This window comes from Muscardinus avellanarius (genome assembly GCF_963383645.1).
Source record: "Muscardinus avellanarius genome assembly, chromosome: 8".
In the NCBI taxonomy this organism is placed as follows: Eukaryota; Metazoa; Chordata; class Mammalia; order Rodentia; family Gliridae; genus Muscardinus; species Muscardinus avellanarius.
The window spans coordinates 53,361,397-53,377,756 of NC_137794.1; the positions used below are offsets into that span (position 1 = coordinate 53,361,397).

The window sequence follows — 16,360 nt, forward strand, 5'->3', positions numbered from 1 at the left end:
CTGGGTCATTTTTATTCCCTTTTAAACAAAATAACCTCTCACAGAAAGTTAAAATTCCTATCTTCTTTTTCTTCTCATATATTTCCTTAGAGCAAGGAGAGACATCTAAACTCAAATACTGCTCCATCTTTTCAAAATAAAGCCTGTAACATGAAAATACTGCCACGAATTATGTAGAAGGTTTAGAGAAAAGACTCCCAATTTTTGCCTTCTCGATCTCTGTTCCCATCAACCAAAATTATTGTGCTCAGTGTTCAAGACATAAGGGTATAAGAGGAAGAAGAAGGTGCCATGATGCCTTGCTTAAGTGAGACAGGTGTTTACAACTGGCAGAAATAACTGTGGTTGGCCTCTGCTTGTTTTGAAACAAACCAGCTGATTGCACTGTCTTTCCTCCTTTTCCCTGTGAGTTCCTTACGTGTCCATGTGTGACTCTATGTGGATCCCCAAGATGAGGAGATAACATAAGTGAATAAGTATAGGAGAAAGCATTGTGCCAAGTTGCAAAGCTTTAAAAGTATACCAGTGTAAGTACATTTTTCTCAATTTTGAATTTGTCACTTGTATCAACAAATTAGAATCATTTTCTCTTATATAAGTCAATAGTAGAACAATGAAAATCAATTTTATATGTATTTCTACATACCCAGTATCAGTAAGGTGTGGAGTAAAAGTGATTTTTAGGGTATTTTAGCAGATGGCTTAAATATAAAAAAGCAGCCTTTCAACAAATAGTGTTGGGAAAACTTGTGATCCACCTGTAGGAAAATGGACTTAAACCCTAACCTCTCATCCTGCACAAGAGTCAACTCAAGATGGATCAAAGACCTGAAAATTAGATCAGTGACTTTGAAATCAATAGAGGAGGGCATAGGACCAACATTCTAACATGGAGGCACAAGTAGAAACTTCCTCAATATGACTCAGTATTAAAACAAAAATTAGTAAGTGCATGGAATTAAAAAGTTTCTGTGCAGCAACAGAAATCATGAAGAATCTAAAGAAAGAGCCTATAGAATGAGAGAAGATTTTTGCCACCTACTCCTCTGATAGAAGACTAATATTTATTTATTTATTTATTTATTTATTTAATTTATTTAGCGGGTCTAGGGATGGAAGGGTCTAGAGGCATTTGACTTCTGAGCTACACCCCCTGCCCAGTTTTTTGTTCTTTATTTTGAAACAGGGTCTCACTGAGTTGCAGAGGGCCTCACTAAGTAGCCGAGGCTGTTTGCGAACCGCGATCCTCCGGTCTCAGCCTCCCAAATGCTGGGATTACAAGCGTGCGCCACCATACCCGGCTAGAAGACTAATATTTAGAATATACAAAGAATGTAAAAAACTTAACACTAAAGAATCAAATAACCCAAACAAGAAATGGGCAGGTGAACTAAATAGACATAGATATAGAGAATATGCAAATTATTAAAAGGACAACACTAAAAAACCAAGCAATTCAATCAAGAAATGGGCCATTGAAGCCAGGAATGGTGGTGCATGCTTATAATTCCAGTACTTGGGTAGTGGAGACAGGAAGATCATAGGTTTGTGGCGAGCCTCAGCTACTTAGTGAGAACCCATTTCAAAATAAAAGCTAAAAATAGGGCTGGGGGGTATAGCTCGGAGGTAAAATGCCCCTGGGTTCAATCCCAAGTACCACACACATACCAAAAAAAAAAAAAAAAAGGAAAGAAAGAAATGGGCAATTGAACTAAATAACACTTCACACCAAAAAAAGAAATACATATGGCCATTAAATATATGAAAAAATGTTCAACATCATTAGTGACCAGAGAGATGCAAATCAAAACTACACTGAGATTCCATCTGACCCCAATTAGAAAGGAAGTCATGAAGTCAAACAACAATAAATATTGGTGAGGATGTGAGAAAACAGGAATTCTTCTACAAAGTTGGTGGGATTATAAATAATGCAGCCTCTATGGAGATTAGTGTGGAGAATCCTCAGAAAACTGAGAATGGATCCACCATATGATCTGTCTATTCCACTCCTGGGTATCTTTCCAAAGGCACTGAAATCAGAATATTATGAAACGTGCTGCTAAATGTTTATAGCAGCATGTTTACAGCAATTCACAATAGCCATATAATGGAACCAACCTAGGTGTCTATCAATAAATCAATAAATTATAAAATTATGGAATATAAACACATTGAAATTCTACTCAACAATAAAGAAAAATATGTCATTTTCAGGAAAATGGATAAACCTGGAGAATGTCAGATTAAATGAGATTAGCCAGTCACAGAAAGTGAAGAGTCATATGATTTCTCTAATATGTGAAAGCTAGGAAGTGATTGGTAGACCTGAGGGACTTTAGGTAGAGGAGTAACCGTAGAGGAGTGATGCGGGGGAAGTCTAGGGAGGCTGGTTGGGGGAGAGAGGTAGAGTTATGAAGGAAATACTTCCACTGGCATTATGTACATATGTAAAATTATCAGTGCCAATGTCAAGATCATATATGGGGAAAAGGAGGAAATAGGAAGGGAGCCAGGAAGATCACCAAGTGCTGAGTGTACGTATGTCCCTATTATTCTGAACTACATTTCGATGTACCAATAAAAGTATATTTAAAAATTCTAACAAGAAGTAACAAAGGGTACAACCTAAATTTTATCTAATGCATTCATATAATAATATTCTATCCATATTTAAATAAGTAAGAGAAGCTAGAGCTGATGGTATCTAGACTTAGGTACATTTATAAATTTCCACTTGAGATGAAAAATCCTCTCAATCCTCATAAATCACATTTTAAAAATATATAGTCATGCTGGGCGTAGTGGAGCATGCTTGTAATCCCAGCATTTGGTAGGCTGAGACAGGAGGATCGCAGTTCACAGACAGCCTCAGCTACTTAGGGAGGCCCTTTGCAACTCAGTGAGACCCTGTTTCAAAATAAAAAATCAAAAATAGGACTGGGGGTGTAGCTCAGAGGTAGACCGCCCCTGGGTTCCATACCCAGTACCCCCCCACACACACACACATATTGTCATGGGCGGGTATGGGCACACAACTGTAATCCCAGTACTTGAAAGGCTGAGACAGGTTTGAGACTAGCCTCAGAAGCTTAGTGAATCTCTCAGCAACTCAGCGAGATCTTGTTTAAAAACAAAAAATCTCGGGTATAGCTCAAAGATAAAATGCCTCTGGATTTGATCTCCAGTACCCTCCCCAACACACCCATACATATGTATTATTCATTCATAGGGCTGAGGGTGCAGCTTGGTGTAGAGTGCTTGTGTACTTGCCTAGCATGATTGGGCCCTGGGTTTCAATCCCAGCTCCACAAAAACATAACAAAACAAACAAACAAACAAACAAACAAACCAAAATGGTTATATTCTACCAGTCTTCTAAGGCAAATTTAAGAAAAATACAGACTAATTATTCTCTGACAATTAGATCATGTTACTATATAACATTTCAAAATTATCTCAAGGAATATATTTCACACATAATCACAAATATAAAATGTCTAGAAAGTTTTGTTTTTCTTCTCAAAAGCTCATTTAAATAATTAAATGTATTTCTTCTTAAGCTGGACATGGTGGCACACGCTTGTAATACCAGCATTTGGGAGGCTGAGACAGGAGGATTCCAAGTTCGTGGACAGCCTCAGCTACTACATAGTGAGGCCCTTTGAAACTCAGTGAGACCCAGTTTCAAAATAAAAGATAATAAATAGGGCTGGGGTTGTAGCTCAGAGGTAGAATGTTCCTGGGTTCCATCTCCAGTACAGAAAAAAAAAAAAAAGAAGTATTTCTTCTTAAAGTCAAATACTCAGAAAATTTTAAAATGAGGAATTATCTCACTAAAAGGCTCTCAGTTTATTTAGTGTAAAGACTAATAAAATAGTAAAGGTACCAGTAAAAACAAGAGTGGTATAATTTCAAAATGGATAGTCCACCCAAGAAAAGATGGTTGACAATTTTATATCCATACAAATGGTGAATCATTTCACCACAGACAAATGACAACATGGGCTTAAAACCATCTTTAAACTGGCACTCAGAGATAATAGTTCTATCATTTCACAAATTAGAAAGTAGGAATCTGAAACTCTGTCACTTTTCATTGGCAGAGCCATAACTAGAATCAAGGTTTTCTTGCCAGCATACTAGTTCACCTGTTAAACTCTAGCTAAACACTTTGCCTTAAATTGAGACTACTGCATTTGATAGAAGCGCCCATATTCACATCCTTCTAAATTCCCATAGATTAGAGAAGCAGCTATGTGCTAAATATAAAAAAGGTTATTTACTCTGATTTACCACTAAACAAGCTCTATGCCCAGGTACTTTTATAAGTAAATTATACCTAACATATAATTCCCTTTTATTCAAATTATTTCAATTTAAAAAAGAGACGGAGTTTTCTTACTTACTTTGCTAAAATACCATAATCCTAGTCCTAAACGTGATAAAACAAACAAAAAGGAACACCACAGCTCAATCTCACTTAAGATAGCAAGTGTAAAAAATATTGATAAGTGTATATACTTATTCAGAACTTATTATGAGCCAAGTATTTTAAGACACTTTACATATATTAAATCATTTAATCCTCATAACAACCCTTTAAGATGTTAACACTATAATTGTCTCTATAAATGAAAAAGAACAGGAAGCTGAAAAACTTCAAAGTACCACAATTAGTAAGTGATAAATTAGCATCTACATCTAAGCAATTTGGTTCAAAAATAACAGAAAATCAACCTAGCTATGCATTAAATTAAAAATACACAGGGACTGGGTGAAAGGTGATAGTTTAGTGGAAAAACATGTGTTCTGTATGATCAAGGCTCCGGGTTTGATTCCCAGCACCAACAAAATAAAACTGTATAACGATTATGCGTCATTGCAAGGATTGTGCTAATAAAGGCTTAAAAACTTAATGGTTTTTATAAAGTATTCGTAATCAAATAAGGATGTTAAAAACTACTTATTAGCCAGGCATGGTGGTACACACTTGTAATTCCAGTACTTGGGAGGCTGGGACAGGAGGATCACAGGTTTGTGGCCAGCCTCAGCTACTTGATGAGGCCCTCCACAACTAAGTGTGACCCTGTTTCAAAAATAAAGAATAAGCCAGGCGTAGTGGTGCACGTTTGTAATCCCCACTCTTGGGAGGCGGAAACAGGGAGGATCGTGCTGGTTCGAAGCCAGCCTCGCTGGCTTTAGAGACCCTGTTTCCAAATAAAAATATAAAATAGGTCTGGGAGTGTAGCCTGGAGGTAGAAGGGTTTCCAGGAAACCCAGTACCACCAAAAGAAGGAAGGAAGGAAGGAAGGAAGGAAGGAAGGAAGGAAGGAAGGAAGGAAGGAAGGAAGGAAGGAAGGAAGGAAGGAGATGGGCGTGGTGGTGCACGCTTGTGCTGAGACAGGAGGTTCGCAGTTTGCGGACAGCATCAGCTACTTAGTGAGGCCCTTTGCAACTCAGTGAGACCCTGTTTCAAAATAAAAAATAAAAAATAGGGCTGGGAGTGTAGCAGTACTAATCAGAAAGTAACATCAAATAACAGGTAAAGATAGTAAACTGCATGAGAAATTGTCTATTTAGTTCACTGCTGAAGTCCAAGTATCCAGAATAGTGCCAGGTACTTAATAGGCACTCAGATATTTGTTGTATGAATATGAAAAGGAAAATTAGAAACATTCCTACTACACTAAGAATAACAACTAAAAAACTGCTATAACTTTATCATTCCACATTATTTATAAAGTTTTATCTAATGCATCAGTACTTCAAATATTTGAAGAGAAATAAAAAAGTATTTTAATGACCAGATTATATAAATGTATGATTAGAAAATATGAAAGATAAAGTTAAAAACTATTATAATAATTATAAGCATTCACTAAGGTTGGATAGATATAAGATAGATATTTTTAAAGCACAAATTTTCCTTTGTACTAACAATAGCCAGTTAAAATTAAATGGAAGGGAAAATAGCACCTGGAAGTTTAACATGAAATGGACAAATTTAACCAGAAAAATTTAGGACCTAAGTGAAGGAAACTATAACATGTCCTGAGATGTAAAACAAGACCTACATGAACAGATGGGAAGCCTTAGCAAAATAAAATATAATGAGTACACTTCTAATAAAATCACTGCTAAAAGATACATCTGAACAGATAAATATATAAGGATTTCAAAATTAAAAGCATTTAAAAAGAATGGTAAGGACAGTCTTCTCCTGTAGATAGTAAAACAAACTGCCATGATATTACTACTACTATCTTTATTGGTAGCTAACATATAATAAATTTACTACATTCCATATACTGCCTACCTATTTCTCATATAATTCAATCCTCACAATGACCCAATAACACCTGTATTTTTATTATTCCCATCTTAGAGATGAAACAAAAATACTGAAAGGTTGAATACTTTGACCAAAGTAATATTCAAAATAAGCAAGGGTCTACTATAGGAGGAAAGTCATTGGTGTACCGTTTTGGGAAAGTAAATTGGTTATCTTTATTCATTCACTTAACAAATTCTTATTTGTTAAGTCTTTGCCAAATCCAATTCTAGATGCTAGAAACATGGCACTGAAAAAGAATTACAAGGATCCTACCATTATATTTCCTAAGGTGAGGAACAGACGATGAACAAGAAACCAAGTATCATTTCAGAGAATGACAGGGGTGCTTAAAAGGAAATAAAATAGTGATTTGATGTTAACAGACTGCTGTCCATTAATAAATGGATTACAAAATTATGGTATATACATACAATGGAATTCTACTCAGCAATAAAGAACAAAATTATTTCACTTTTCAGAAAATATATGTACCTGGAGAACATTATGTAAAGTGAGATTAGCCAGTCACAGAAAGTAAAGGGTTTTCTCTCCTATGTAGAAGCTAGGGAGTAACTGAGGTATCAGAGGGACTTCAGATAATGGAAGAGAAACTCCAGTGGAGCAAGGGAGGTAGTCTAGGGGGAGAGGGAAATGGAGGATCTATGAAGGAATTACTTCCATCGATATTATGAAAATATGTTAGAATAGCAATGTCAATCTCATCTGCATGGGGAAGGATGGGAAGGGAGGGAGCTGGGGGAAGCCACCAAATGCTGTGTGCATGTATGTCAACATCACTATGAACTACATTATGATGTGAGATTATAAAGCACCAATACAATATAAAAAAGAGAGCATTAAAAAAAGGAACAGAATGAAAGGGAGGTTACTTTTTATCAGTTTCAAGAAGCCATCTTTAAAAAAATATGAGCTAGAAAAGTACTGGATATGCTGAAAAGCACTCCTCCAGACAAGTAGAAGAGCAAAAGCCCTTATCTCTGACCATATAAGAACATTTAAGGACTAGAAAGCAGGTCCACATGCCTGGAGTAGAAGAAACAGAAATGTGAGTGTTTACTATAGGCACCTACACACATATTCTTTAACCCAGCGATACCACTTCTAGAACTCTATCCTACAGCAATTACAGTATATATATGTGTGTGTGTGTGTGTGTGTGTGTGTGTGTGTGTGTATGTATGTATGTATATGTATATATGTATATATGTATATATGTATATATGTAATATATATACCATATATATAAATGAAGGAATTATGTCCAACATTATATATACACACATATATATATATATATACACATTATATACACACATATATATGTAAAATATGTGCATAAGAACATTACTGCCAGATAGTCTGTAAAAGGAAAATGACTGGGAAAATGAATTTTTTGTATATATGATTTTGTTTTTATTTTGGGGCCACTATACCTTTATTTTTACTTTTAGAGTTTTATTGGTGCAACATAATTATATATTGTAGTGAGATTTAAGCTGGTACATTCATATATGCATACAATGTCTCTTGGTATGTTTCCTTCCTAACCTCATCCTGATATACCTCTCCTTCCTCACAGTATATACTAGTACAGTTGGCAATGGTAACTTCATATATAAAATAATATTATTTGGTCTGTTTCTTTCCTTAATGCTCCTTTTCTTCTCCTGATCTCCTATTATTGTGAAGTTTCTTTTATTTCTTATTTTCTCTCTGGCTTCCAAATATGACAGTAAACATATAACCCTTTGATTTTCTAAGAATGTCTGATTTCACCTAACATAATGTTCTCTAGTTCCATCCACTTAGAAAAACTAAATGTGGTTAATTTGGAGAATACTCACTAGATTATAGTATAACACCCAGTATACAGTTAATGAAAAGAATTGGATAATACCTGCACTGACCTGGAAAAATGTTTTAGGGAGATTATGTGAAAAAATCAAGCAGACTACAATATATGATATGATTTCTTTTCTTTCTTTCTTTTTTTTTTTTTTAAAGAACCATGAACTATGGTATCAGGAATTTAAAGCCCTGTTTGGTCCTAGAAAAATTCCACTTTGCTTCCTCCCCCTCCTGTGTCCTATCCTCTCACCTCTCTCTCTAACTCATTCCATTATAGCACTTCAGCTCACATGTCTTTACATGGGAACATGAATAGCAAAACATCACAAACATTCCAAGAGTACACAGAAGAACACTGACTTATAATTTAAAAACATAGTAGACTAACTTTGAAATAACTGAATTTTCTCATAACTGAATTTTCTCTAATGAGTTTAGAGTAGTCAAATGGTATAATAACTTTTATTTAAAAATAAAAAACATTGGAGGCTGAGACAGAAGAATCGTACTTCACAGAGAGCCTCAGTCTCCGTTATTTAGTGAGGCCCTTCACAATTCAGTTAAACCCTGTTTCAAAATAAAGAGTAAAAGCCGGGCGTGGTGACGCACGCTTGTAATCCCTGCGCTTGGGAGGTGGAGACAGGAGGATCATGCTGGTTCGAAGCCAGCCTTGCTGGCTTAAGAGACCCTGTTTCCAAATTTAAAAAAAAACTATAAAATAGGTCTGGGAGTGTAGCCCGGCGGTAGAAGAATTTCCAGAAACCCCTGTACCACCAAAAAAAAAAAAAAAAAAAAGAGTAAAAAATAGGTCTGGGGGTGTAGCTTGAGGTCGAATGCCCCTGGGTTCAATTCCCAATACTGCAATAAATAAATAAATAAATAAATAAATAATAAACAACACACTCTTATGAACAACTAAAGACAAACAGATGTTCAGTTGGCTATTACATTGGGAAAGGTGTAAATGAATTATTCTTACCTCTACTTTTGTCCGATAAAGAACAAGTCGTTTAAGGCTGCATAATTTGGCGATATGGTTGAAAGCTTGAGGTGGTAGTTTATCACAGGATGAGAGATTTAAGTCTTGTAGATCTGGACACATCTCAGAAATAACCTCCAAGCAAGTTTCATTAAGGAAGTGACTACAAGATAATTCAAGGCGTACTAATTCAGATCCGCAAACCTTCAGAAACCTGTAAAAAACAATGCTCCATATGAATTATATAAAATTAAAAGATATTTTAACAAGGATTTTGAAAGTATATCAACTCTAAGCAGATAAAATTAGAAAAACTGATTTTTATTAGGGAAAATAAAAACTTTCTTCACTGACATTCTCATTCCCCCCTCATGCTAAAATATGCGTGGTTAAACTGAGAAGATCGAATGGATCTTTATCATATAAAGTCAGCTAAACTGGGAGCAGTGGTATACACTGGTAATCCCAGTACTTGGGAGACTGAGACAGGAGGATCAGAAGTTCAAGGTCAGCCTCAGAAACTTAGTAAGACTCTCAGCAATTTAGCAAGACCCTGTTTCAAAATAAAAACTAAAAAAGGCTACAGGTGTAGCTCAGAGGGAGAATGACTCTGGATTCAATCCCCACTAAAACACACACACACACACACACACACACACACACACACACACACTCACACATATGCACGCACGCACACAGTCAACTAATGCTAAGTGGAAGAAAGTAGAAAGCATATTTCTTCCTACTTACCTATAATTCACATATGGGGTGTGTATGTGTGTATGTGTGTGTGTGTGTGTGTGTGTGTGTGTGTGTGTGTTCCTGGAGATGGAACCCAGGGGCTTTACTACCTCCAAGCTACACTCCCAGACCTACTTTATATTTTATTTGGAAACACTAAGTTGCTGAGAGCCTCACTCAGTAGCTGAGGCTGGCTTCAAACCTGCACAATCCTCCTGTCTCATCCTCCCAAGCAAGGAGATTACAAGCATGAGCCACCATGCCTGGCTCACATATGAGTTTTTAAAGTCAAAACCCACAATGTAAAACTCAGAACTCTTGAAAGACATTTCCCCCTTTAACTGGGTAATATATTTTGAACACTGCACATAAAATGAGAGTGTTAATTAAATATCCGCAAAACAAATCCTACTAGTCTGTTCTCAACTCAAATTTCTAGGATGATTAAACTGCACTCTTGAGATATGTTCCTTGGTATGTGAAAAATCCAGGGTGAAAGACACAAAATGGTTTATCAGAGAAGAAATCACAGTATTTGTCTTACAGTACACTTGGAGAAAAAACATTCTTGTCCACAACTATTACCTGAAAACGATCTAAAAGTAAACATGAATCTAGGAGTATTTGAATCTAAGAAACTTTATCAAATTGAACCAACTATTCTCGTCTAATTCTTTTGACACAATCTTGCCCATCAGTATTACTAGCAACATTAATTTAGGCCATATCTTCTTTATTAAAGAAGCTAATAAACATATGAAATAAAATTGAACTAAATCAGATCACTTGTGTAACTAAAGGCAGTAACACTGGATTCGAAGTCAAACGATGGGGTTTTGTGCTGTTGTAGTACTTCTTATCAGGGACCTGGGAAAAGGCATTTACTTGTCTCAACATTTCCCCTGTTTAGAAAGCAGACTTGAACACACACCACACTGCCTCATGGTTTTAAATGTTAAATAATATGTGAAGGCAGATCGTAAGAATTTCACAAACGTTAAAATATAAGTTAAATCTTGGTTAGCTCACAAACAACAAAAATTTAGTTGCTACAGATTTATTTATTTATTTATTTATTTATTTATTATTTTGGTGGTACTGGGGTTCCTGGAAACCCTTCTACCTCTGGGCTATTCTACCTCCAGACCTATTCTATATTTTTTATTTGAAAACAGGGTCTCCTAAGCCAGTGTGGCTGGCTTCGAACCTGTGCGATCCTCCTGTCTCGGCCTCCCAAGCGTGGGGATTACAAGCATGCGCTACCACGCCCGGCTACAGATTTATTTTAAATATTGTAAGTAACCCAGTAGCCCACATTTGAACACCTACTTATTCTTAATTCACTGTAGTTTGTGTTATATTGTCCCTAAATTCACTCTGTCCTTGCAATTGCCAAGTTCAATGGGCTCCCTTCTCAGTACTTATATTATGTGATTTATTTGTGACATTTCACATAGCGTAAACCTTAAATCATTTCTCACCCTTAAACCTCTGATGCTCTTCTTGTGAATCCCTTTCCTGGAACTCCTCCAATAGGTCTGCAGAAAGCACACTCATTAATCCAGCAAATATCTACTGAGCTTTCACTATGACCCTGGCTGTAGTTTGACACTGGGAGACTACAGAAGACAAACCAAGTCCCTACTCATGAAGGTTACTTACATTTCAGTGAGGAAGAGAGAGAAGATACCAGTAAATCAGTAAAATAATAGTAAATTAAGAGTGAAAAATGCGGAGGAAGAAATAATAGCAGGGAAGGGAACAGGAAGTTCAGTTAGAAAAGCTTCACTGAGAGAGTGAGGAGGACCTGAAGGAAGTACGAAACGTGAGCAAAACAGAAGTCTGGAAGAGAAGCCCGTTAGGTAAAGGGAAGGGCAAGCACACTTGCTCAGGGGAAGAGCAAGGAAGCTGGCGTGGGACATGCAAAGTGAGGGGAAATGAGTACATCAGTGAGGGGAGGTACAGATCAGATGGTGTGTCACCACAGACTCTGGCTTCTATATTGAGATGGATAGGATTCCTAATCATTCGAGGTTTTGAGAACAGGAGTGAAACCACCTCCTTTTGTTTTACCAGGACACCTCTGATTTTTGTGTTAAGAGACTGAGAGAAAATGAGGCAAAAACAGTGAGACCATTAGAACATGACTCCAATATTCAGGCAAGAGAGGACTTGCACGCTAGTGACTAAATACTCAGATTCTGGATCTATTTCAAAGGTAGACAATAAATGCTAACTTATGACATACCTCCAACACACTGTATCTAACTCTAGCATCATCGATTTCCCATTATTTTCCCCATAACTATAATTTCCTTATTTACTAACATTTTTCTAATCTTAAATTCTATAAGCAGCCTCAAATCCTTTGGCAATTGTAACAAAACCATGATTCACCCAGTACTTAGCACAACATTGAGCACATGAAAAACATTTGATGAGAGTTAATTGAGTAAATCTTCCAATTATGAAAATTCACTTCCTAAATATAATCTTTCTCTATTCTTGAACAAACTTAAGTTTTAGTGATTAAAAGTATTTTTCCCTAAATAGGGTCAATTTATCCCCAAGAAATATGATGAAATTAACATTTTTACCTTACTTTGAGTACAAGTAATTATGAGTCATTCATTACTTATAGGTTGGCAGTCTAAAAATGGATATAGAATTTCAGAGAATTAAGGATATCTTATTTTTATTTGGTAATTCCAAATTATTTGCAAACTAAAAGTTAAATAAGTCTATAAACTCTCTTAGAATTAAAAGCTCTAGGTATCTCATCTCTTTATGGTCTTAACTATTGGCAAAGCACTTTGATCTATATTTCTCTTTCATATTTGACTTAGAATAACTTGACACTCCTTTTTTTTTCTTTTTGCTCTCATTATTGAACCTTCCCCTTCCAAAGAACTTAAGAGTGCTATCAAGCCAATCACCAGAAAGCCAACTCTTTACAGACATTAGAATCCCCGCCAAGTTGATTTAATGACTGATAAAATTAGAATGCACAGCAAGAACAATAACCATATCTATATTACTCTAATTTTTCTTCTCTCTCAGAATTCTTATATTGCATATTTTTACTCTGAGCAGATTATTTGGTCAATATACCCATATTCTCTCTTTATAACTTTATAAGACCTGTACTATTTATTGTTCCTTTTATATCTCCAACCCGAGAATACAGAAGAGCAGCAAACTCAATTAGCTGAAAACAAATTTCTTTAATTTTCCTCATAGAAATTTCATTTTAATGCATAATTACATATCTACTTTTATCTTGGTTACCTGTTTAGTCAACTCACTTAAAAAAAAAAGAGCCACAGCTTCTTCCTGCAGCCTTTTCATTCTACATCATGAATTCTCATAAAATATTTCTTGATATTGAAGGCTTTATGAGGAGACCTAAGTTCAGATAAACAATCCTGAACTAGGTCTCCTGCTATGAGAAAAGGAGTCTCTGGGGAGAGAAATAGATTGCTTATCCTTATCAGGTGAATTAATTTGTCCAGAAGAATACAAATACATAAGAAGTAACTTACTAAATGATAACTTGCACCCTAAAAGAATTAACATCACATGAATGAACGAATTAATCTAAGCTTACTCATCACAAAAGACACTAATCCTCACAACATGCCTGAAGTATAGAGGTAAGGAAAGAATTAGATATAAATATCTATGCCTTCTGATTCCTAATCTTATGCTTTCTTACCTGACCCTCACTGAGTTTGATGAAATAATATATCTAACTTGGAATATTATTTAATATAGCTATAATCCCATTACTTGGAAGGCTGAGACAGGAGGATCACAGGTTTGTGGCCAGCCTCAGCTACTTAATGAGGCCCTCTACAATTTAGTGAGACCCTGTTTCAAAATAAAGAACAAATAATAGGGCTGGGGGATGTAGCTTAGAGGTAGAATGCCCCTGCATTCAATTTCCAATACCAAGGAAGGAAGGAAGGAAGGAGGCAGGCAATTACAATAGATGTGATTTGATAAGTAGTATGGAAAGTTACAACCTGGATTAGACTTGGATTGATTAAAAACATTAAAAGTTTTATATTCTCTTTATTCCAATTTAACCTATTTAATAATTCAAGCTCCTAAAATGTTTTTTTTAAATCCAGTTAAATAGTCTAACTTGGGAGGATAAGGTTTTTAGGCAACAAAAATAAATTACATCAAATTTTCCCCCAAAGACTTGCTTAAAAAACAGCTGATCATCATTGTTGGTCTTTAGTTTTAAAATGTATGTTTTTTTCTTTAAAGTATTATAAGTCTTCTTCACAGTAATGAACACAAATAGAACATACTTATTCATAGATTATTCATTAATAATCAAGCCATGAATATTTATTGTTTATTCTGGGAATGCTGCCTACAAGCCATAATGACTGTCAATTCAGTCGTCAAGGCAAGGGTGCCAACAGCAATCAGTAGACAAAACTCAGTAAGCTCCCACTCCCCGAGAGTTTTCTCTCTCTGTTATTTAAACTTTCTTTTCTTAATAGTAACACTGACCAGGCTTTCTGGAATACTAGCAAAATTTATGGTATTGCTGGCTGAAATATTACATTAAAATATGGAGAATTTAAATTTATGTATGCATTTTTGTGATTCTTTAAATAGCCCCACAGCAAGTAACCTGTGTGGATGAAAAAAATGGAAGAGAACTGCTGGTGAGAGAATAGTTAGAGCTTTAACTTTGCAAAAGAAGATCTTTATCTATTACCAGTCTAAAATTTAGAAGCTCATAGTACTGCTTAGTTTTCTTTTCACATGTTTCTTTTTATGTATCCAAATAAGCTATATAAAGTTTTAAAAAACTGATTTAATATTATCTTTATACATTTTACTCAATATTATCATGATCATATGCAGTATTCTGCCAAAGCTGGACTTTAGTTGCTACCTTGGTTTTTATTTATAAAAATATGTAGGAGATATGTTTATATAGTTATGCTTATATCTACTTTGTAGAAGGAAAGAACTGTATTATATATCTCATATATCTCTTTACATAGTCAACAATATCTACTACCATGTCTTGAACACAAAGGATAAAAACAAATTACTAATAGTGGAAAACACTGGGGAAAGAGCTTGGAGAACAATTATAATGCCCTTAGGATTTTATAATGCAAAATAATGTTTACTGACACTACTTATTCTGTCTCATATTCAGCTGGTTTCAGTTTATGACTGAGAGTATATGCTCAAAATATTCCATCATTGTAAGCTTCGGTTCTTAGTACAATTAGCAGGAAGGAAAATTTGTAGACGTCATGTGTGTCTGGAAAGCAGCTATGCTCACCGCTATACCACCAAGGCCATTCTTAGATGTCATGTGTGTTTGGGGCAGAGAGAATTAAAAAAACAATACCCCAGAGTACGGAGACTTGTTACGTATGGTGAGTACTGTGAATAAAGGACACTGGTAGGTCCCAGAAGCAGCCTCATAACACAGTCTCTCTGACCTTCTCTCCTGCCTCTTTCCTACCACACTCTCCTGAAGCAAGTCACAGAAACCAGAAATTCTCTTCCCTATGATGGGGTATAAAAACTAGAGCTTTTCCCCCAAAGCAAGCCATAAAGCCTAAAAATATTATTCTAACCTTCTTTCTGCTTTTCTGTCGAGGAACTGGATGTTAAAAAACTCTCTGACCTACCCTTGTTCAGGAGTAGGTCTTAAGACCCTCAATTCCAGGTTAGTCTTATCCTATACTCATGAAGAACAGCTACAACAGGGAGGTCAAAAAGAATCTGAATAGGCAAACCTTGATAGGGTTCCCCACTCAGTCTACGACTTTTAGTTCATAACAATTTTTATCTAATCACATTTCTATATGCCTGTTTCTACTTCATTAAGTCTAGGCATGACATCAGACAGTTTCTCCTGTATCTTCAGATCTTCATTCTGAAGGTTCCTGCACCATATAAAACTATTATTAAATAACACTGTTAAGCAAAATTGTAAATAAATAACAATGTTAAGCTTTCTTCTTGTTAACCTGTCTTTTAATTGAGGTGTATCAGCTGTGATTTTTATGATGGGGAGGAAATGGTCATCCTGTTTCTGCCCCTATGTTTCACTGCATAATTGTTACATGCCTAGCAATGAATCCTTTCCCCTATGTCTGCAGAAAAGAAATAGACCCAATGCATCTATGGTTTCAACATGTACTGAATGCCTTTTCTTTATTTTTTAATTTGATGCATAAATAATTGATAGCATTTGAACACATAAGTTACTATTTAAACATTGACTTCATTTAAATCTAATAATATGAAATATTTCTTTCTAGAACTGAATCTTTATTTTTATAGCCTAAGTCAAGAGGAAACAAGGCTCCATAGATTTCTTATTCACAAACTGCTCTATAAGAATGTATTCACACAGGTATGTATAGGAATAGCTACAGTTCATT

At 35.5% G+C, this 16,360-nt stretch overlaps 1 protein-coding gene across 2 annotated transcripts in view; it reads right to left on the bottom strand.

Annotated features, from left to right (window-relative positions):
• FBXL4 (F-box and leucine rich repeat protein 4) overlaps window positions 1-16,360 on the bottom strand; it is a gene marked incomplete at both ends in the record, with an annotated part of 61,445 nt that overhangs the window by 25,966 nt on the left and 19,119 nt on the right. For both annotated transcript variants that reach the window (XM_080700381.1, XM_080700380.1), the window contains one exon: window positions 9,186-9,399. In XM_080700381.1, the coding sequence (XP_080556507.1) occupies window positions 9,186-9,399 (214 nt within the window). The remainder of the gene's footprint in view (window positions 1-9,185; window positions 9,400-16,360) is intronic.